We start from the raw sequence: 23,543 nt of genomic DNA, 5'->3' as shown, positions 1-23,543 counted from the left end.
TGCGGCGGCGGTAGCTTTCATGTCGGCAGCTGCTAGACCGCACCGCTAGCGGCCAGAAATCACGGAGTCTCCGTTTACGTCATGTTTCACGTCACTCCGTCCTGTGTCGTCATAAGAGTACTCCGTGTCGTCATAAGAGTTCTCGAATTTGAATCGAAGCGGCGGGAAAAACTTTTTCAATGCATCTTTCGCTGCCGGACAAGCGGCAAAAAAGCCATGAAATGCCGAACTATCAGATTTTGCTAACAAAAAAAATTGATAGGGTTCTCCTCAGTGTCCCTTTAAACAAGTTTTCCCGTTTTTTCTGCAATAACTTTGCGCATAAATCGAACTGGTGGATGCGCCTATCGGTCAGTCTACTTGTAGCAGACGGGGCCGCTCTCCGAGGACGACGCTGAAGACATATGCGATTACTCTTTTATTATTGATGCTAAGCTGTACATGCTCCTCGAACGTGCTCGTCCAGACGGTCCTGTAAACTTAAGAGAGAAAAAGAAAGACTCTAATATGTGCGAAATTCGATACGGCTAATATAAACTGCAGCAGGAAAACACATGCGTGCCATTAAACCTGCTGTCTGCCGTACCTGGTACTCGGCGACGGCGAGAAACCTAACGACAGCAGCGAGCTTTAATCCTGCAAAGACTAAAATCATTTCGCAACATGCCAGTGTGTTTGTTCTGATACTGCTGAGATAAAAAGGAATGTACGCGAAAGCGTTGATGCAACTAATACAGCAACAGAAAAACACATTTCTTGAACGTCACACCAGCCGTCTTAACGCCCGTCGAGGTGCCAAACGACAGCGACGAGTATTAATCCCTAAAATCTAGGTGCTAATTAAGAGCCGGATCAAGTAAACAGAACAGACGTAAACAGACGTAGAGCGTCCGCTGCTGTAGCAAAGCTCTCAACTGCAGATTTTCTCCTGCGTGATTCACTGCTATAGGAATTGCACGTCCGCGAAGATTAATTAGCCATTAATTTGCGTACCAAATAACATAATGGAATGACTCACATTTTCCTTTCCTATACTCCGGGTACAGTCCGACGCCCGCAAGAGCCCGACTCGCTCATCCTCCATTTTTAGACAGCAAGTTAGCTTCCATCGATGTAGACTTCGCCGAAGCAGTCATCTTAGAAGGCTTCGTGAGAAATGGAACGCGTCCCAAGATGGCAGCTGTCCGGCTAGACCATAGAGTTTCTTACTATTAACTAGAGGGAAAGCTGGCGCCCCGCCTATGGAGTTTGCATGGAGCTTCCTCGAGACCACCTGTACCACCATGGGCGCTCTAAGCATCATGGGGCGAAGAGCTACCGACTGCAGAACTACGTTTGGCCGAAAAATAATGAAAAAACAAACGCTGTTCGATAATCAAGAATGTCCTAACATTCAATATACTGTCTATAAATTGCAACAAACGAGCAGAAAAGCATGTAAATGCAAAGTTTACCCAAAATAAGCTATGACTTGCTCTCCTATTGGCCAAGCATTGCAGAGCACAAAAGCCAATATTTCGTGCTTAACAGGTGCACTTTTAAAAAGTTAGATGTTTTTGAAAAAAAAAATGTCGCTTCAACAATTTAAAAGGTTTTTCACAGCATTTCGGAGAACAAAAACCTTTTATTGACGTCTTGTGCTGTTGCGTTCTCGCTACTACGGCTTTTGCGCACTACTTTTACGCCTAATACGTCTGCGCGCGGACGCCACTCTGTGTTCCTGAAAAAAAAACCTACTGTCCTGCAGCAAGTAGCTCATCGCCCCATGATGCTTTGCGCGCCCATGGAGGTACAGGTGCAGTGCCGCCAACTTTCCCTCTAGTTAATAGTAAGAAACTCTATGGGCTAGAGGTCTAAGTAGCCGTCTACTCTAGGGTATTAGAATGCACCCCTAGTGTATAAAGGGTGACCTGTGCATCCCATGGTCGGCTACTGCAGCGCGCGGCCAAAGAATTACCAAGTGATCAATGAGTAGGGACCAAGCATAGAGGCCGCCAGTGCTCACCTTCACAGCAACGCCCGAAACGCTTCGGCCCTGCCTTCAGGAGTACGGCGATGATGGTAAAAATTCGCGCAGGAGCTGCAGTAAACTCGGCATTTCACATTATAGACAGGGTGCGGCTAGAAAAATGCGCGGCGATGCAAGCGAGAGGCACTAAACCCCAGATATTTCGTATCTCTGCTGTGCAGTGCAATGAAATTTGAAACTACTTTGAAGGCGCGGCCGCGCGGCTGCTAGGATTGAAATGGCGTAATCCCTTAGAGCTTTTTTTGCCCCTCATTGTCGGCTGAAAAGTTGGTTACTGCTGTGCTGCCAATATGGTCTAGTGCGCACTTTCCGTGCTAGCCGAAGCCTGAGCGCGCCCGTACTTAATTCTCCCTTAGGTATCGCTAGTCCCGAGCCGAACGCAATGAACGCACTACGTACCGCTTTGCAGGGCCCACGCGTTTCTTTGCTGCATTCGGCACGTTCACTATAGTGACGTACCGTTGAGAGCGCGGTAGAATGTGAGCAGTATTAATTGCAGTGCATGCCACAATCGTAAAAACGTGCTGTTATTTACGTATTTATTTACGCCGCTTTTACAAGTAATAACGAAAGTCTGAGAATGAAAAATGCCAAGGGCGCAGGGAATGCAGGAAAAACTGTTGGCACCGCATCAGGTTTCAACCTCCGCAGCTTAAGGCCTTCCCGATAGTCTCTTGGCCTGAAGTGAAGGCTGCAGACCCTGCTTCGGTCGCTTGGAACCCAGGGCTCTTTCCCTGGCCCTGGAAAAAAAAAGAGGGATATCGTGGAAATAGGTATACATTACTTCACGCGGATACGTTCTGAGTACCGCTCAATGCAACGCAAACTCGACTACGGGAGCGCACGAGAGCTTCGAAGCTCGATCGCCACTCGGCGTGCGCTGTAGCACGAAATGCACATTAAAAGCATGATTCAAAGCTAAGTGCAGCATAGCAACTTACCTTCGCCTTGCCGAGAGATGTTTTTCAACCATTGGTTCCGAATATCGGTCACGGGAAACTCATGAGATGAAATTCCTCTTGATGCTCGGCCGCTTCTTGGACAACGGCACGCAGCAGTAAACCGTCGTGCATGAAGAAGCCGCAAACGCGAAAGCCGGCGTCCACGGGGCTGAGAATCAGTGTCGCTGAAATCGAATCTGGTAATCCAGATGTGATGACCCCCATAATGCGCAGGTCCACACGGGACGGAGAGGCAAGGAGACACCGTATGGCTCAGTTTAAACAAACAGGTATATTCAATAATTACACATGATTAAGGTTATACATCAGAGGCTGGGGCGTCCGAGCTTACGTGCCGACGACTTCATGGGGGCGATGGAGTGGCTCCGGAGTTGGGCTCGAGCGGTTGCTGGCAGAAGCTGCACGCCGTCGGGCTTCGGCGCTGAAGGCCCTCTTGGCGAACGATGTCGTCCTCAGCTCAGACTGACCTGGACTGCATCCGTTTACATGTGCTTTTAAGCACTTGATTAACAAAGGACTAAGGGCGGTCATTTCCAGTGGCCCGCCCAAAGCATCAATTCTCCAATCAAAAATAACATGCGAGATGGGGACAACCCCTTGGGTTGGGCTTAGCCTCGAACCCAGAGTCTGTTAACAATACAAACTAAATAAACAACAAAAACGCCACCACTCTCTCTCAAGTGAGAGTATACACAGGCTCTCTCTTCGGAGCTAATCCTTGCCTCAGGCATGCATACCGCCTCCCACCATCGGTCCGCGTCGCTCGTCAAGAACAGAGGAGGGGGCGAAAGGGCCCACGATGCTGCCGCGCTACCGACGGCGGGACACAGCTAATAAGCATGAATGGGTTCGTCTGTTGCTCCGGGAAACCAGACTAAGGATCGCCCCTGTCTTCCCACATTCTTGGCGAGTCTTGCCTGTCCGCCATGACAGGTGTCCGTCACGGCCATCCTGGGAATGCGCTTTTTGTTCACTAGCGCCTGTCTTTCCACATTCTTGGCGAGTACTGCCTGTCCGCCATGACAGGTGTCTGTCACGGCCCTTCTGGGAATGCGCTTTTGTTCACGAGGCACGGCGGGAAGCTGTGGGTGCCTTCCCGGCGATAGCCCACGTCGTAAGGGGAAGGAGGGGGGGCTAGGGCTTTCACTTGGGCGCACAAACATACCACCGCATCGTGGTCTCGCCCCCCCCTCACGTGTTGAGTCCGAGGGAAAGAATGTTGTCTTCGCGGTAGCGCATAGCGTCGGCTGTGGTACGGCGCGCTCTGGCCCGCTGACAGCTCCCTTGTCCTGGAATGTGCCCGGGAGGGCCGCACCTGGAACGGCCACGCCAATTGGGGAGGATAAAGCCTGTTTTCCCGCGGCGGCGGCGGCGGGTCCGGTTGGGTCCGGTTTGGCTTAAACCACTTCGTTCTGGTTGTCACTCTCAACGAGCATGGCTGGGTAATTGATGATGCCTGTCATCTGGGTCTCCGTCTACGCCGCGCCGTCGAACGTGGATCCTCGTAGCACACACAAGGAATGTACCTCGTAGCATACACAAGGAATGTACCTCGTAGCACACACAAGGAATGTACCTCGTAGCACACAAGGAATTTCACACAGATCTAGCCACAGCAACAGATCACCAAGCACTCAGCTAATCGACTGTTTCGCGCACGTGCGCTTTCGTCGTTCCGTGCTCTCACCGAAAATGCTTGCTGCCCATGCGTGCGGCCGGCCACGGGGTGGGGGTAGGTGGGGGTGAACACTAGTGCCACCGTTCGCGGCGGCGGTTTGGAAAACTAAAAAAAACCACACAAGCAAAAGCAAATCGGGCGGCCTGGCGCAGCGCCACACGCGCAGGTTACAGTGGGTCGTGGAGGCACCCTAGGCCAACATCAGTTGCTGTCAGCGCTCCCTGAAGGCACTTCCTAGGGTGCCTAGATGGACCAACGCCGTTTCGAAGAGAAAACTGCAGCTACCCCGTGGGATTCAGTATGTTTGGTGTTCTACTAAGACAGAGTGGTACCACAGACTGTTTTAACAGTGAATCAGAGGTAGTTACTGTAAAGTATACTATTTTTCGCTGTTAATCTGCCGAAAAGGTCGACGCTTTATGCACAGTCGGTGCACTCATGCCTGTTGGTTCTCTTCTGCAGCGTTCATTTTTCGCTGTGTTCATGCATTATAGCATTTTTACAACTTGCGGTGCATATTCCAGTGCAATCTCTTGACCCGGATACTCTACATTTTGATTAGTTTTCCAACAATCAGGATTACTTATTTCGAACAGCAGTTGAATATTCGCCAAAGACTGCCATTCAAGCAGCTTCTTGTTCGCCATGTAATCAATGCGAGAAGGTTCGTTTTATAGCTGCTAATTTAAATAATTATGGGGATGCAAATTTAAGTTGTGCATTATTCATCCGTCCCAAGCAGAAATTGTTCTGGAAAGCACGCGTTTCGCATGCAAAGAAGCCGTGGCTGCGTGACGCGAACAAAAGGCGGTTTTTCCCCCAGTAATGGTTTCTTTTCCTTCCTTTAAATATTGCTTTTAAAGAAACGACAACTGGGGAAAAAATGCTGTTCTCATCGCCATCACGCAGCCCCGTCAGTAAAATTCGTCATGCGTGTTTCTCGCCAACCATCTCCTATAAATTACTTTTTTTTTTCCACTTTCGACGACAGCAGCAGCAGGGATGAAAGCTTGTCGGTCGTGTTCACTAGCCCGAGGCCTTCCTGAGTGCTTTACCTGAAATATGGTTTTCCAACTAGCCCAGACTCATTCCTTAATGAGAGATCTATTGTCTTGTCCGACGGCAATCGAGTGAGACAGCAAGCCAGCGTCTCTTAGCAACTGGAGCGGACGGTTCCGCGGAAGCCCGCGTGTAAGGGGTTCGATCCCGACCGCGGCGGCCGCGTTTCAGTGGAGGCGAAACGCAAAGGCCCCCGTGTGCTGTGCGATGTCAGTGAATGTTAAATATCCCCAGGTGGTCGAAAGTATTCCGGAGTCTTCGACAACGGCACCTCGTACTCTATTTCTTGCTTTCACTCTTTCCTTTATCCCTTATCTTATGGCGCGGTTCGGGTGTCCACCGAGGAATGTGAGACAGTTACTGGGCCATTTCCATTCCTCAAAACCAATTTTAAATTTTTTCCTGTGTTGCTCCGGCTTCTCTTTCTTAGTTTAGCCTGGCAGGGACAATGAGATTTAAAATACGTTGTTATCAGGGGCTCATTTGGTGAGGTCTCTTTGTGATCAGTCGCTGTTGATGATTTCTCTTCATGTTTTGAAAGGAAAAAATAAATTGTTTAGTTAAATTTGCCCTCGAATAAAGCGACTTAGTAACTACGAATTAGGAATATGTTGTCGCATCACATCATCAGTCTACGTGTAGTCAACACCACTCAAAAGGAAACGCAAACAACCGAATTATTTTGTTGCGGCACAAGCCACTAAGGGAAGCAGTTCAGAAAATAAGACTATTTGGTTTCAGCCGTCTCCTCAGCTTTTCACTCCAGAGCAGTGAGGCGACAAATTATTTGTAAAATAAATTTGACATTATTACGTGGAATTTTCACATACGGTGCAGCAACAAGACAAAAGCACTTCATAGAATGTTGGAAAAGTGGATGTTGACGACGCAAAATTATTATATTTGGCAGGTCATGCATGCTACGCGCTGCTTGTATACAAGAGAAACATGGGGACTTGTGAACATTCTTTACGTTCAAAACAAAAAAAAAACAGCAAAGTTCTATGCTAGTTCTATGTGGGAAACACAACAGTCCTTTATAACTTTTCGATTATCCTGTGGTCAGAGCGAAATACGCTCATAACTGTCAAAACAGTACTGCCACGAGAGAACCAAGTATACGTACTATTTCCAGATCAGTTGCATTAATAAAGTCGCAACGCGACCGCACAGAAACCATGCCAGGCACACAACGCACTGCACGCAACTGACGCGCAGGACCCAACATAATGCTGCGAGGGGGTAACGACGGCGTGTGGTAGCACAGAGGATGTCCCCATCCGGAAAGGTGGAGGCGAGCGAGCACTGCCGCACGCGGAGCGCCTCGACCGGTGGCCCCCGGCACCGTATATGGACATGTGCACATGGTGTCGGCTGCTCGTGGGGAGGCAGGCCGGCACCACCGACATGGCCACGTTAAACAAAAACGGGGATAAGACAGAGCCCTGCAGCACGCCCAGTTCCACCGGACGAGGCTCGGAGAACTTGCCCCTCTACTCGTACGCCCATGGTGCGTCCGCTCAGGAAGCCGCGAACTTATTGCAAAAGGCGCCCGCTCACCCGCTCCCTCAAGCATCGCGAGAATTGGTGCGCGGTGGACGTTGTCAAAAGCGCCCGAGACGTCCAGTATAGCAGCAGCAGCGCGACCTGGCCTGCCGCCCTGGCGTGCTCCAGCGCTGTGACAACGTTCGAAATCTAATCAGCCGTGCACCGTATCCCATGGAAATCCGTCTGCCGCTCGTCAAATAAATCAACATCCGCAGCTCGCTCGTTTAGACGCTGCAACGCCATATGCTCCATGAGCTTACCCGCCGCCTGTGTTAGTGCCACTGGTCGCTATCCGCTCAGCTCTGTAGGTGGGCGCCCTGGCTTTCGGATAGGACAGACGACCGCGCTGCGCCGGTCCTCCAGTACCTCCCCGCGTTCCCACGTCAGGTTGATCTGTTGCAGGAGGATCTGTCGTTGCTCCGCATCCAGGCAGCACCTTGTAGGTCGCCGCGTCCGGTCCGGGCGCCGATCGGCGGCGGCAGCGCTGCAGCGCACTGTTCAGTTTCGCCGCGGTGAAAGGCGCGTCACAGGGACCTTCCGATGTGACGGGAGGGGGGCTGGCACCACTTCTGGGGCACTCGTGAGCAGCCATGCTAGCTGCACTTGCGGGCCAGGGCGGCGCGAACCGGTCGGCTAACCTCTCTGCGAGTTCTTCGTAGCTGAGCTCGCTGGTAGGGTGGCTAAGCCACCTTACCGCTTGAGATAGCCAGGGCAGCAAGCGGTTGAGGGTTTGCCTGTGGTTCCGTGATGCGCCGCAAGGTGTTAAACAGCCTCCGCGAGCAGACGAAGGTGTGTGGGGTGCACATTGGTTGTGCACCCCACACACCTTCGCCAGCTCGCGGAGGCTGTTTGACACCTTGCGGCCCACACACCTTCGCCAGCTCGCGGAGGCTGTTTGACACCTTGCGGCGCATCACAGAACCATAGGCAAACCCTCAACCGCTTGCTGCCCTGGCTATCTCAAGCGGTAAGGTAGCTGTGTCCCTGTAAGTCTTTCTCGCAACACTGTTAGCACTAATGGCATAGAAATGGCTTGTCCTACGCAGAAGCGTCGCGCTTCAACCACTCATCCTAAGCCCTCCGTTCCCCAGATCAAGACCAAAACAGGCTCTCCTGGTGTATCTTCCAAGTCAGATATTCTTCAAGAGGCTGTTTCAGCCTCCATTCTCGAATAGGCACTATGGCGGGTATAAAAATCCTACAATGGAATTGCCGCTCCATTGCATATTCTCTTCCTGATTTAAAAATTCTTCTATCTTCTCATAACCCAGATATCTTGCTCCTGCAGGAAACTTGACTACCCCTATTAAGTCATTTTCTTTAAACAGGTTTCGTGTTTTCCGTGCGGACCGCATAAATGGTAGGGGCGGCGGGCTGGTGACCATGATTTCGTGAAAATTGTGTCATCGGGCATCAATAACTTAAAGAGTAATGGATCCCGATTGCGAGCTTCTAGCTATATATCTCATGCACTTTGCCGCACTGCTCTACAGTCACAGTTGCAAACGTCTATATTCCAAATAGAGTATGTAGAACAGACCACTTAGACAGCTTACTTGCAAACTCGGGCAGGGTAATGATTGCTGGGGACTTTAACTCCCACCACGTAGTCTGGGGTTCCTATACTGATTCACGTGACCATACGTTATGGGCATGGATGTCTGCAAATGATGTGCGGTGTTGCAACTCTCGGGTCATAACCTTCATCCGCAGACACTCGCGCTCAGTTCTCGATTTGTCCTTGGCAACAAGAGGAGTAGGTATATGGGCATGATCCACAATTGACTGTGGCACGTCTAGCGACCATCTGCCACTTACTTTCACCATATTGGTGAGTCCCCTCCGAGCGCATGGTTCTGCCCGAAAATTAGTTAATCTTGCAGCCTACACATCATCTTTGCGCGCCTCCCGTGCATCTGATCCATGTTCATGTAGGACCAAGAGGTCTCAGCGAGTGTTTTCTTCAGTTTTGAAGGCTACAGAGAGCTCCCAGTTCACTGTGCGTTCTGCTGTTTGCAATAAATCACCAACCCCATGGTGGAATGATGAGTGGAAGACAGCTTTCCGACGTAGGAAAGCAACGTGGAGGTCTCTATCGCATAATCAGAGCCCGGAAAATTGGATCAACTACAAAATTTTCTCGGCATCATTTAAAAGAACTATAGCAAAGGCAAAGGAGGACAGCAATTAATCAAAACTTGAACACATATTTGTCATACCCAAAAAATAAGAACGCCTTGTATCGTTTCATGGAACGCAATGTGAACACTTCAGTCATGTAGTTAACCAGCTCGGTGGTGCTCTCTTCCCATGAGGCGAAAGTTGAATTAGAACGAATTGCCCAAGGGCTTGCTTCACGTTTTCAGGAGCAGCGTATAGGGTCCCTCTGTTCGCCCCCTACCCCTGCTCAGACTATGTTTTCGTCGATAAATCAGAATTAATAACTGCAGTTTCTTTAATGCAATCTTCAGCTCCGGGTTGGGATGGTGTTACAGTCGGTATGGTGAAAATACTAGCGCAAGACTTCACCCTGCACCTCATCGACCTGATTAATACTTCATCAGAAACTGCATGGCTGCCGCACTCCTGGAAGGTGGCGAAAATTATATTGCTCTTAAAACATTCAAAGAAAGGCTTCCATATTAATAACATTCGGCCGATAGCTCTAACATCCAATTTGGTAAAGCTCATAGAAAGAATTGTACACAGCCGCCTATCCGCGCATATCTCAGTAATGAATGCATTGAGCTCTGTCCAGATTGGCTTTCGCCGGGGATGCTCCATTTGGTCTGCCCATGTCGATTTGGAGAGCAGAATCCGCTTTGCTATGCAAAAGAAGGAAGTTTCAGCATTAGTGACGCTTGACATTGCTAAAGCATACGACAGTGTTGAATATTCGATCCTTCTCTCTAAATTGGCATTATTACGCACACCGTACTACATTTATGCATGCATCCGTGAATTTTTAACAGGACGGCAGTGCCTTTGCTCCGACGGTTCCTTCACTTCAGATACCTATGCCCAAACCAGAGGCGTGCCACAAGGTTCTGTACTTTCGCCACTTCTATTCAATCTGCTGATGTGCGACATTCCAGTTCACCCTGAAGTTACAGTATATGTTTATGCAGATGACATAGCCTTCTTTGCTTCTGCAGCAAACATTCATGCCCTATATCGCTTTCTCCAGGATTACCTCAATGCGCTTGAAGTTTGGCTTGATACATTAAATTTGGTATCAAATGTGCACAAAAACAGCGTACTACTTTTTAAAACCAACATACCTCTGCATATATCACTACGCTATCGCTCGGACATCATACCTCAGGTATAGACTCGTTGAGGTATCTAGGCGTCAATTATGATGCCACTTTGGATTGGCGGCCCCGCATCAAGACTAACGTGGAGAGAGGAGAGCGTGCACTAGGTAGGCTACTACGGATAAGTAATAGGAAATTTGGTATGCGCCGGGATACCCTTGTACCTCTCTACAAAGCCTATGTCAGACCCATTTTGGAATTTGGCTGCATACTTTTTTCTGGCTCCCCTAAATATAAACTTCATCCGTTGCTGCTGCTAGAAAGGCGCGCACTGCGCCTCTGCCTAGGCGTCCCTCAATCAGTTTCTACCGCAGTTCTGTACTTGGAGGCTCGTATTCCTGACCTTACCTCCCGGTTTCACCTGTAAACTGTCAGGACTTTTTTGCAAGCATTTGAGTCGGCTCCTGGTGTGGCTACTCCTATTTTCATCTCACCCTGCCCTTTTTCTCACTCCTCATTGGCCAAGGTTCCGCCTACCTCAGGTTGTATTTACCCAGAATCTATTATCCAATATTGGTGTGGATCTCAAGTTTGTATGTAGAGTTGGTTGGGCAGCGTCCCCTCAGGATATTGCTTTTGATTTCATTTTCCCACCTAATGCGAAGCATCTGCCTGCAGGGATATTAACTGGAATTTTCTTGGATCATCTTGCCCAGTACCCGCAACATACTGTAATTGCTACAGATGCGTCTGGTGTCGAAAGGAAGGCAGGGGTTGGTATTTTTTCAGTCTCTCTCGTGGAGCTTTTCGGTCAGAATCCCGGATCACACAATTCCATATTTCTAGCAGAGTTTATAGCTCTGGGGCTGGCCGCTTTGGCAATTCCTACAACTGTTTCTTAGGTGATATTCCTCTCAGATTGTCTCTCTGTTTTGCTTGCACTGGAGTCCACACGAGACGCTTTTTTGAGACGCTCACTAAACTTTTTTCTTCTTGGATGGGTGAAAGAGGTGCGCTTCGTTTGGATACCAGGCCGCAGCGGTATTTTACAAAATGTAGCAGCAGACTTTTTGGCAAAAGCAGCTCTAAATGCACCAGTTGTCAGTAGCGTCCCTAACCTGTTCTCTTTGCAATGACTCGATTTCAGCGTTTCAAATTTATATCCGCCGCATGCAACGATCCCTTAGTCTTGGTTTGGTTTATGGGGTTTAACGTCCCAAAGCGACACAGGCTATGAGAGACGCCGTAGTGAAGGGCTCCGGAAATTTCGACCACCTGGGGTTCTTTAACGTGCACTGACATCGCACAGTAAACGGGCCTCTAGAATTTCGCCTCCATCGAAATTCGACCGCCGCGGCCGGGATCGAACCCGCGTCGATCCCTTAGTCTCTACTGTCGATTACCAACATCTCATGTACCCATGGAAGACTCGTGCATGTAAAACCCGACAGTGTGAGGTAACGATGACACTCATGCTGTGCAGGATTCGCCGTTTAAATCTGTATTTATGTAGATACGGGTTCAGTCCCACAAACCTCTGTGCGGCTTGTGGCGAAGTAGAGACATTGGAGCATTTCTTACTCTCTTGCCGGAGGTTTGCACATCAGAGGAGAACACATCTAGAAATTCCCATTACAGAATTGGGTCTCACCTTGTCGGTTCCTCTCCTCCTCTCTTTCGGCGCGAGCGCCAGGGGTTTTGCACTGCATCAAGTTTATGAATACCTCCACAATTATCACAATTATATAACAGCTACCGGCAGATTCTCTTGCTAAATGTTTCCAAAAAAATTCCGCATTCAAAAAAGCATTTGAGTATTTTCATATCTTTCATTATTTAATTCTCAAATATTCTCTCCCGATATTTGGTTCGTTCTTTTTCTTTTAAATTACTTGAATTTTCACCCAAGGTTCAATCTTTAGCTTGACTCCAGTTTTCCTATTTTATGGGGTATTCCACTGAACCCTGGCAAATCCCCCGTCGTGGTTATGTGCCATGTGACCAAGGCAGCAACAACAACAACAACCAAATCATCGCGGATTTTCGAACGCGGTGCGTCGACAGTGATGCGTCGGACAGCGGAGCGCTGCGCGTGCTAGCCCTGCGTTGCGCGTGAGCACGTGCGAATGGTGTGTGCGAGGCAACAGCGACAGGGAGCGTGGCGAGCACGAGGAGCGGAGAGCTGACGTGTCAGAAAACCTAGGTGTGAAGGGAGACAGCGCAGCGGAGATCGTGTCATTCAAGCGTGGAAGTGGCAGCCGTCGGACGTTGGGTCCGTGCTGCCATGCCCTCCCTTGGATCACCGACGCAAGCCTACTGCGTTCCTTGCAAGCGTGGAGGTGGCAGCCGATGGACTGAGGGCCTGTGCTGCCGTAAGGCACTCTTGGATAGCCTGCTTTAAGCCTCCGGCGTTTCGTGACGCCACCGACGGGACCTGGCTACGTTTTCCCTGCTGCTGCCAAGTTCTTCGGGCTGTTGACGGGAGACCAGCGGCGTCACCCTGTATTCCTCTCCGCTCCTACTACCACCTGGCTCCCTTCGACGCATCGCCAGCGACGCGTCGCACTACATCCACCCGCGTTCGCCCTGTCTGCAAGGCATCCCCGCTTCACCTGGGACGCTCAGTACCTGGTGAACTCTTTCCTTTATTTCTGTAGTTTTGTACGCTTGTTGAGTGTGTGTTTTCTTGTTGACTTGTGCGTTTGTTATTGGCCCCCTTTCCTTTAAATTATAACTACGGCTTCGTTTTGTTTGACCTCTGTTCTCTTGTGCGAACCTGCACGCGATAGCGTTCCCCTTCAGAAAGTCGGGGACGCGCTACCGATTCGCGACACTCAGGTACAACAGGGAAGTAAAAACATGAGCCCGGCATGGGGTACGTTGTCGTACGCTTGCTCGACATCGAGAATATAGCAGCATAAACCCATGGGCCGGACGAAATTCATTAGTGCCGCTACGAGTACTGTACATGGATTTTTCGTGCGCACCCCCACTCCCAGACACTAAAACACCACCATTTTCTTGGAATTTAGTCTCAGGTCCAGACGCATAATCTCATTCTGGCCTTCTACCTTCGAACCGAACGCCCGGGCGAAACTCACTTGTGCCGCTGCGAGATCTCCACTGCAATACAGTGAACTATAGAATTCTAGTTCACTGTAACTGCGAGAAGCCCGCCTCCATTCGCGGCCACCTCGTCCATAACCTCCTATGCCACGAGTTTATAAAAGATTAAACTAAATAGAAAAACAAGACAATTAATTAATTCTATTTTTTACGCACATGTGTAAGGCATTACTCAATACTTTAAACGTTAGTTGATTTTGTGCGTTTTAAAGTCGTCACTTGGGTATGACGTATTTACGTGAATGTCAGGAGCGATCTAGCCCCCCTACCTCGATGCTGACCACTGAGCTCCACTAGCGGGCTGGATGCCGCATCTGGCGCCCGAAAGTTGGGCGGCATGTCCCGGAAGTCAGTCTTTGGCAGTGCACGAAATCAGGCCTCAGCGCGGTTTTTCAGTTTTAGTTTTCGTTTTCCACTTAGCATCTTGTCCTTTCGATGTCCTCATCTTTTTTAATGACAATGCCTACCTGTTACACCGTCAACTGCATGAGGAGAGCAGCAAAGTCCTCGCAAAAACGTTTAAGAAATAAGGGTCCCTTGCATCGCTATGGGGTGACACTAGGAGACGACAGAACGTCGCTACACACAGTACGTACGGAGTCTCGTCTGCTCAGCTCTGCGTCGCCCCGTTGCGCTAGCGTCGCCAACACTGCTCTTTGTTGTGGTGGCACGTTGTCGCGCTCTAAGCCCAAGTTATAACATCAATGGGGGATAAATTTAAGAAAGGGCAGGTGGAAACCTTCATTAGGCAGCCGACTTTGCAGTGACAATTTTACCGAATTTTGTTTACACCGAACCGGAGAGAGGGAGAGGCCACAATCTGCTGGGGTGCCGTCGGTGTTCTACTGGTTCACATTAGCGCGTACAAAAGGTATATGGTACTATTTCTCGGCGGAGTGTATCAAGTACTGTTTCGTACTGTAGTAAATTATGCCTGAATGGGCTGTTATTCGGGTGATGATTGGTGCAGCCCACTTCAAACAGCGCTTGTCACATGCGCTGCTGCATTCGTCTTTCTCGCCAGTCGTTTCTCTCGCGCTGTGCAGGTGAAACGTGGCTGTGCTATTGAGTTGGATTAAAAGCACGTCTGGAAGGTAAATGACACACTAAAGCGATAAACATCACCTGCCGTCTATGAGAAGATACCTCGTCCATCACCAACCCGAAACTGAAACAGCGGCAGTTTTAGGTTCAGGATTTCCGTGCCATTGCCTTTTCTTTGCAATACGAAAATTTGTTTTTAAGATGACCTAGACTCATCGTCATTCCACTACTTCCCCTAATTACGCTCGGAAGACAAGAACCTGATCAAAAAATAGTGTTTAATGCACGTACCCCTTTGACGCGGCATGGTGAGACCTGTATGCCTGTTTTCTTCGGGTTCTCTGAAATTACAGGGTTCCCTAAACAATTCACACATTTCTCCCGTTGAGCTTGCTTATTCCTTTGATATTACAGTAGATGTTACACGTAAACAACGCGAACAACTGAGGACGGAAGGGCGAAAGATGCGACTTTCTGCATTGAAATACACAGCAGACATCGAACTTCCGGGACATGCAACAAAACTTCCGGTGGCTTCACTTGCGCCCACTTCGGAAAGCGGGAATTGGGAATGCGGCATCCAGCCGCCTAGTGGAGATCAGTGCTGCTGATACGCGTGTGTCACAGGCGCTGCAAATTAACAAAGCATATAAAAAACAAAACTGCAACATCATAATTTTTTGTAAATTATTAAGTACTTTTAGAAAAATCCTAAGCAAAGATACAGGTATTTGAATGCTTGACGCGGTTTTAGAAAGAACACGTGCAACTAAAATTATATGTTCGTAGTTTCCTAACATCAAATGCAGGTGACGCTTTGGAACAAGTTATTTTTGTTCCAGAGCTGTCTCATTTGTCTCCGTCTATTGTTAGTAGTCATCCATCCATGCTCTACGACGTTCAAAATGGCGCTCTGTGCGAAGGTATTGTGGAAGTGGTTGTTAACTCTGCCTCCTTTGTTTACGGCCATGCTGGGGCTACCTTTAAAGTGCAAGAACTTACGGCACCGCCGAATGGACTTCAGTCGGCACACGTGCGCTGACAGGGAGTGGGGCGCTTGTACAGTGTGAGTATCGAACCTTTCATTGCGCTTCAGCCTTTGCGCAGCGTTTGCTCGCTTGCGACGGCACTTCACGTGCGACCATTTAAGATCTCTTCGATTTGGCTTCAGACTGTTGTGTCCGAGCAGTAAGGACAAGGCGGGCTTAAACATAATTGGTTTTATTACATCGCAGCCACCGGGACGCACGTCCTCTGTGTATCGGCGTCGGCCATCGGGTCCCCTGCGCGTTCCAGACCCTTGCGCGTTCTGGCTTCTCGCGCATGTGGCCCCTTCTCTCAGTCCTGCCGCTCACCACACCCTTCCTTCTTTACGAGAGTGGTTGGGCTACAGGTCCAGGCGATTTGGAGGTTTCACGACGCGTCCACTTGTCGTGACCGTCCCCGGTTGCGGTTGCAGAGGCTGGAGGCGACTGCATGGTGCGACGAGTTATCCTGCTTGTGGTTTGTACCACATAAGAACGCGGAGAGGGAGCCGGGCAATCACAGTCCCTTTAGCAGCCTCGCCCAATCACAGTCCCTTTAGCAGCCGCGCCGTAGAGGATGTGGACCGCGGTGCTCGGCAGCAGGCGTTCTCTTTCACAGACCCAGTGTTGGCGGTCGTAATCGATGCGTTCTTTTGCCCTGTACACCTGGTTTCTATTCCGGTAAGGGCGAGTGTTCTAACGGGGTCGGAACTCCGTTGACACAGCTGTCACGTCGGTTCTCTCTCGGCACCCCATGAGTAGCTCTACCGGAGAGTAACCTTCACGAGCTGGCGTCTAACGGTCAACTAACAGCGCTTTCGTAATGTTCGGCGATTTCCTGAGGAGCCGTTTTGCAGTTTGTACGGTTCTCTCGGCCGCTCCGTTGCTTTGGGATAGTACGGGCTGCTTGTGATGTGCTGTATTTCCCATTCTAGAGTAAATGACTTAAATTCAGCAGAGGTAAATTGGGGCCCATTATCCGATCGGATGACAGCAGGTGCCCAAAATCTAGAAAAGATCGCCTCGAGTGCTTGTGTGATGCCGTGAGTCATCGTCCTTTTAAGCTTCTTCAACTCAAAGAACCTTGAGAAGTAGTCCACCACTACAGGGTAGTTCTCTCCGTCTTCATTGAGAAGGTCTATTCCAACCACCTCCCATAGATAATTGGGCAGCGGAGTGTCGAGTAGTGGTTCAACACCAGGTTTTCGACACTCTTGGCACACTGGGCTACGGGAGATATAGTTTTGAATGTGTTGACCAATGTAAGGCCACCACATAGATTGGGTGACAGTAGCACGATATCTGTCTATGCCTTGGTGGCCAGTGTGCAGGCTTTCAAGCACTTCACTTTGCAAACGCGGTAGTATAACTATGTGGTTTCCTTTGAGGAGAAAGCCCCGCACACATGCAAGTTCGTGAGAAACAGTGACGTACTGCTTTACTAGATATCGCAGTGACACTCGTTTAGGCCAGGACGTCGAGCAGTAGCTTTTGACTCTAGCCATCGTGGGGTCCTGGTCCTGCGCTGTCTTGATCCTTTCAAGCATGTCGGCGGATGCTGTAAGTAGTTCTATCGTGAGTAATTCATATTCTAGAGTTGTTGCATCGAGACTTCTTAGATGGCTGGTTTCCCTGTCGGCTAATGGCCTGCGTGACGAGGCATCAGCTGTGTGAATCTCCTTGCCTGGTGTGTGGGGGATTGTGTAGTCATACTTCAGTAGTCTCATTCGCAGGTGCTGCAAGCGTGGAGACAGTTCATCCAATTGTTTCGACGACAGTAGTGGCACCAAGGGCTTATGGTTCGTTTCTCCATGAAATTGCAATCCAAGGAGACATGGACGGAAGTGCTCATAGGCCCACGTGGTTACCAGGGCCTCTTTTCCAATATGTGCATAGCGCAGTGTTCAGTTTCGGAGAGGCACCGGGAGGCATATGCGACAGGTAAGCATCGCCCCGACATCTCTTGTAGGAGGACCGCCCCTGGGCCATAAGAAGAAGCATCAGCTGACACCGTAAGCAGGCTGTGCCTTGCCTCAATGCCAGTTTTTGTCATGATGAAGCAGATCCCGAAGTGGTTTCGTCAGCTGTGATAGCTTAGGAAGAAACTTGCCAAGGTGGTTAGGAAGAAACTTGCGCCATCTGTCAGTCGTGCCGTTCACCACGCAGATTTCGCACGCTTTCTTTCATGCATTCTGCTGACGCCACAAAAACCGCGCTCGGTGCCCCCATGAACCGGTTAAACAAATTTGTGGCCTGTGCTGCTCAGGCAGATTCAAAGAACAGGGACAATAACTTGCACGTGCCCGTACCACATTAAACATTGAAATAAAACGCGTGTTTCCAAAGCAGCTCATTCTTCTGTACCATTCTCCACAGTACGGTGACTAGGGAATGTTTTTTTTTGTTCTTTGCATTCGGAATTCATCGCAAATTTGTTTTAGAGACGATATTTCGGTCAGCTAATTGTGCTTGTATCCTATCTAAAAAAAGAAAAAAGATTAACTTTTGTAAACATCTTGGTGCACAAAGCGGCGTAATAGTACGCAGTGAATAATACGCTTCATTATGGGCTTTATTGCGTTTGTAACTGTTTGGCAGTATTCCCAGGATCACAGGCTCATTTTAGGGTGAGTTTATTTCGTTTATATAATACTTCAGTAGCTTGATATAGGAGAAAAAGTGAGTCGCACTGCAACTGTGGCTAATAACCAGGTTGCGCACTGTTGTGGGCTTTATGAAATGGAACGCGCGAGCGCGTGGCAGGTAGCCTTATCAAGAACTAGTGGCGAAGCTCGACTGCAGCACTTTAAATGAAGTTGAGAGAGCGGTGCTGTTCCACCTGTTGCCCACACCCCTGTGCACTATGAGCGCATTCCCCATCGACCAGAAAAGATGCAGTTATACGGCCGCGCTTAGGTGGATGCCAATGAGTAATTACTCCCGTATTACAAATTTACTCCACCTTGGGGTACTTAACATTTGACGAAAAGATCACTGCAGCGTCATACTGCCGGCAACCGACACCTGCTCGCTTCACGCATTTCGAGAGAATGGCTGATTGCCAAGAGAGGAAACATGCTTCTATAGACGTTTGCCAATAATAAAAACAATGAAATGAACATGAACAAAACTGGTGCAATAGGAGTTTTGCAAGCATATCACCTCCGGCATTACGAATGGTCTTTGTAATCTGTGTGCGTTGTCTGTCTTAGCAGTGTGTCATAGCACCGCTGGCCTTGATGACTTCTTCAATCTTAGGTGGTAGCAAGGCGTAGAGGGCTTTAACGAGTGTGTTGTCCTGGTGTAGGCTCTCTCATTCCAGTTGGACTGTGTCCCAAAGGTTGTTGACGAGTTCAGCAAGAGCTTTGAAAGGTGCAATTTCATTAGTCCCCACACATACTTAGGAGAGCAGAAAGTTGGGCTAGTTGGTTGAAATGCATACTGAAGAAGTTGGCGCGGAAAAACGAGGACAAGCGAGTCCTCGTTTTTCCGCGCCAACTTCTTCAGTATACCCACACATACTCAATAATCCTAAGGTTGGCACCTTTTTACGGCCATGCTAGACGCATGGCTCGTTGCGCATCCAAGAGCTTCAATGTTCTTTGCAGTATGGACCAGCGAAACATCCTTTTGAAAGCAACAGAAACAGTCTGGTGACGGTCAGTTCAAGACATAGGAAATCGGCACGTGGTCATGTAGAGTCTAAGGTCCAGTCCGAGTTTGTGTCTTAATAAAAAGCGTCAATCTGCCGCAGCGGCCACACCTGATTGGTCGAAACGCCTGAAGGGGATGTGGTGGTTCGGATGCAGCGAAAAGGGTCAAAGAAATTGGACGGAGACGTTAGACACGTAGCGTACTCTCCTCTAGCAGCAGATGCTCAAGGACAGCCAACATGGTGGCGCACTCTGAAGCGGAGCCTCTCGCTTCGAAGTGAATTTGTCGGTGTTACTGCGTTTTTCGGCACGTGAGCTGGCTAGAGATGGGGTACGGGACTCTCGCTTCATCTTATCTTGCCTATAAAAACTTATAGGACAATAAATTTGGCCTATTTTTCATTTCGCTGGACGTTTTGGTAGCTTCTAGGCCTAACAAGCTCCGTTTTTTTGCAGAAATTGTTCTCTTCATTCTAACCGGATGACGCCACTATAACTGGAGTTATTTCGCCTGCATATGTTGAGTGAAGTAACATAACGCATAATGACCCTCAAAATACTTGTGTTTGTTGCGTGAAAACTGTGCATTTCCTATTATAGAACTCTCTATTAGCTTTTGAAGCACCCTGCACCATGATCGTGTGTAATGTCTGCCAGCGTGAAACCGCTCATGTGCACGGATGGTCAGTCGCCAGCGACGCGCTACTATGCCGACGCACTTGACATGCCAGAGGTGTTTTTTCGGCGTCCTTTACGGTTCTCGATGGCCGCGGTGGTGTGGCTCTGCCTTGAGCTCGCGAGTTAGCTTACAAGTTAGTTTTTAGGCATCAGTGTGGCATGCCTGCGCTTCATACCATGGCAAACCTATGAAAAGTTTGTCTGCGAAGTCTCCCAACACATCTGTGAAGAGAAACACAGCAAGAAGATTTTTGTAGCTCATCCCTTTTATTTATTTGCGACAGAAAAATTAAAAACCTACCAGTGGCATCTCGCTGTTCTTGCAGTTCCTGCATATAAAGAATGAAAAGCGTAAATTGCCGTCTGCACAACCGTCCGATAACAGTGCCAACTTACGTTCAGCGATATTGCAGACGGCAATTCATCATGGTGTCTTGGTTCAGCACGGCACAGAGTGCGCATTGTCCAGCGAGTAAGTGCTTGCCACAAATTTTCCTATCTGTTCCCTTTTAAGGGCGGTTCACATGCAAGCGAACTTGCGGACAGAGCGAACAGCGGCGCGGCGCTGCGAAGCGGTTCGCAAGCTTTCGTTTCACATGCATCGCCGCGGAGCGTTTCCCACCGCTGCGAAAACCAATGTTGCTGGCAAAAGATATGCGCCTTCAACCGGTTTTTGTGGCCTGCAAACAATAAAAGCGTGCTATGTAAACATTATTTTGTAAATTCTTTTCACAGTTTATTTAATTAAATATAATTATTGCGTTTTGAGCATTAAAAAGCACTTTATAAAATTTATTTTTTAAACAAAAGTTCGTACCTGCGGTGTACAAACTCGCGAGATACTTTCCAAAAATGGCCGCTCGCGAGTCGGATGAGATGACTGAGCTCACAGCCGAAATGGATGTATGCGCGCCATATGATGACTCTTTACTTAATCTTCTGTTGCTCGAGGAGTACTGCCTTTTAAAAAAGAAGGCTTTGCTCGAACTCCCGTCTCCGCGGCGCTGGTGGGTGAGACCCATATGGGAGAATCGGAAGCAGGAATCCGAGTTCCACACCGCGGTGAGTTTGTTCGCATAGGAAGAGTTATTGTGTGCTGGTTCTTTACACTGCAATATTTTCCTACAGATGCCGCTGCTCATGAACGGGGACACGGAGTACTTTGAGAAGTACTACAGGATGTCTTCTGAAAAGTTTGAGGAGCTGCATTCCTTAGTCGAAGGGCCGCTCACCAAGCTCTTCGTTGTGCGCGAACCCATACCGTCACGAGCAAGACTTGCGATGACTCTGAGGTACTAGGGAGTGCGCCCACATTTACTGACGATCGCTGACACCAGTACACCTAGCTGACAGTTCTCCATTTTCTTCTAGGTACATGGCATCAGGGATGCAAATTCAGGACGTCGCCATGGCCTTCAGAGTGGGCATTTCCACAGCGAGTAATATTATCCGCGAGACGTGCAAGGTGCTGTGGCAAGTTCTCCAGCCCATTTTCCTCAAGGTGCGTTGTCGGCAGCAAAAGAACGTAAATGTGCTGCTTCCTAATTTGTTCCGGTAAATGAGCTAAATATTGGCTTCAGAGCACGCTGCTTGTGCAGGTGCACCAGTGACGGAGAGCAGACTCACAGCACAGGCCAGTGAGCTCCAGGCGGTATTATATTACGGAATTCGCTTTAATCGTTTTCCTGTTGCCGAGGTCGCGCCATTGTCCACACGACCCGCCTCAAACCATGCTATGGCCCCGCCGTTGTCACATCGCCCTAGGGTGCCAGGATGGCGCCTTTTCGGCCGGGGGGATATTGTAAGACTGGCCTTCGGATTTGAAATCTTCAGAGGCTGGTGCTTAACGAAGAAGACAACGAGAAGCGCCGAACGCTCCGTCCCTCGTGCGTGCTCTGGACTGACCGCTGCCTCTGGTCTGTAGCTCGACTGTACCACTGGTTGTTTGCGATGCAGTGCTTTGCAAGACGTTCCTTATTGCAAATGCTATTATGTCGCCTATGTGTGCGTGTGTGCGGTGCAGCAAGCAATTGTAACATGAAAATAAGCGTTTACTAAAATATACTTTAATTAATTTATACAGGTACCTGCAGCACCACAAGGGCATTATTGCAGAGGTGACAATGGGAGGAAAATGATCATGTGACAAAAACAAACAGCTAAGCACAGGTGGTAAAAGCAAGAAAGTAACTAAATAGGTAACATCGATGAGTCATCTCGAGGGCGAACGGTCTTCAGTGTACTGCGGTGCAAAATTACAACACAGAAATGGAAAGGGTACACTATCGCTTGAAGTACAATGCCAGTCAAAAGATATGAAGTTAATGAGATATTAATCTATGGCAGACTGCGTGACAATGAACACAGGAACTCTGAACACATTTTGCATTCACCAATGCTCTTGGGAAGCCTATTGCACCGTGCGGAAGCATGCGGAAAAAATTAATTACGGTAGACATCAGCACGACAGTGCATTTCAAGAACTCTCAGCTCGTGATCACATTGTTTGGAGATGAAATGGGGAGGGGAAATGTACAAGTTCTTATTTATTCCTGTGAGGTCAGAGTAAATTTGGAAAAAAGTTCTAATTTTACAGTTAACCGGTGGTGTGCTAGTGTTATCATACCAAAATTCCCTTTAACTAATGTAATACTGCTGTGAAAGTTATAATTACCAGAAACAAATCTTGCAGCACGGTTTTGGATGCGTTCAAGGTTTTTGACAAGATTACAGCTTTGAGGGTCCCATACCACTCAAGTGTATTCGAGTACCGGACGAACGTTTGTTATGTAAAGCTTACTTTCTGGGGGGCCTGATACGTCTAGCAAGTTTAGCATACGAGATGACTTTAAGGTTAAGTATTCAATGTGTCTGTTCCATGTTAAACTTTCTGAGAAATAGACCCCGTGGTATTTGTAATGTTGGACCTTTTCAAGAAGTAGTCCGTCCAATTTATTCACTGATCTCACAGGAAAGCGTTTACGGGTGAATGGCACAAGTTGACATTAAGCATTGTTCAAAGACATGCCCTACTTAGTGCACCAAGCATGAATTTTGTTTAAATCATTTTGCAAACTACTAACATCACAATCATTTTCTATATTCCTGTATATGGCACAATCATCAGCATATAATCTCACTTTACATTCTAGATTTTAGACAATGTCATTTATAAAGACTAAATATCTATAAAAAGACTATATAAACATCTATATAAAGACTTTAAAAAGGCCCCAAAACAGACCCATTTTGCAAACTACTAACATCACAATCATTTTCTATATTCCTGTATATGGCACAATCATCAGCATATAATCTCACTTTACATTCTAGATTTTAGACAATGTCATTTATAAAGACTAAATATCTATAAACAGACAATTTCTAATCCAATCTACTATTGCAGGGTGTATACCGAGACAAGGTAATTTATGTAACAGCAATGCATGAGAAACGGTGTCAAAAGCTTTCCGGAAATCCAAAA

The 23,543-nt window shown here is 48.4% G+C and overlaps 1 protein-coding gene and 1 long non-coding RNA gene across 3 annotated transcripts in view; both read left to right on the top strand.

The window, feature by feature from the left end:
* The first annotated feature begins 15,603 nt into the window (after positions 1-15,603).
* LOC144121797 (uncharacterized) overlaps positions 15,604-23,543 on the top strand; it is a 47,742-nt gene continuing 39,802 nt past the window's right edge. For both annotated transcript variants that reach the window (XR_013312699.1, XR_013312700.1), the window contains exon 1: positions 15,604-15,769. This is a non-coding gene — a long non-coding RNA (uncharacterized LOC144121797). The remainder of the gene's footprint in view (positions 15,770-23,543) is intronic.
* LOC144121796 (uncharacterized) lies at positions 20,622-22,698 on the top strand. The gene is made up of 2 exons (XM_077655193.1): positions 20,622-21,351; positions 21,431-22,698. The coding sequence occupies exons 1-2, from the start codon at positions 21,188-21,190 to the stop codon at positions 21,615-21,617; spliced, it is 351 nt and encodes a 116-aa protein (XP_077511319.1). The 5' UTR covers positions 20,622-21,187; the 3' UTR covers positions 21,618-22,698.

The sequence above is a fragment of the Amblyomma americanum genome, chromosome 2, assembly GCF_052857255.1.
Source record: "Amblyomma americanum isolate KBUSLIRL-KWMA chromosome 2, ASM5285725v1, whole genome shotgun sequence".
NCBI lineage: Eukaryota > Metazoa > Arthropoda > Arachnida > Ixodida > Ixodidae > Amblyomma > Amblyomma americanum.
This window is presented reverse-complemented; position numbering and strand designations above follow the sequence as displayed.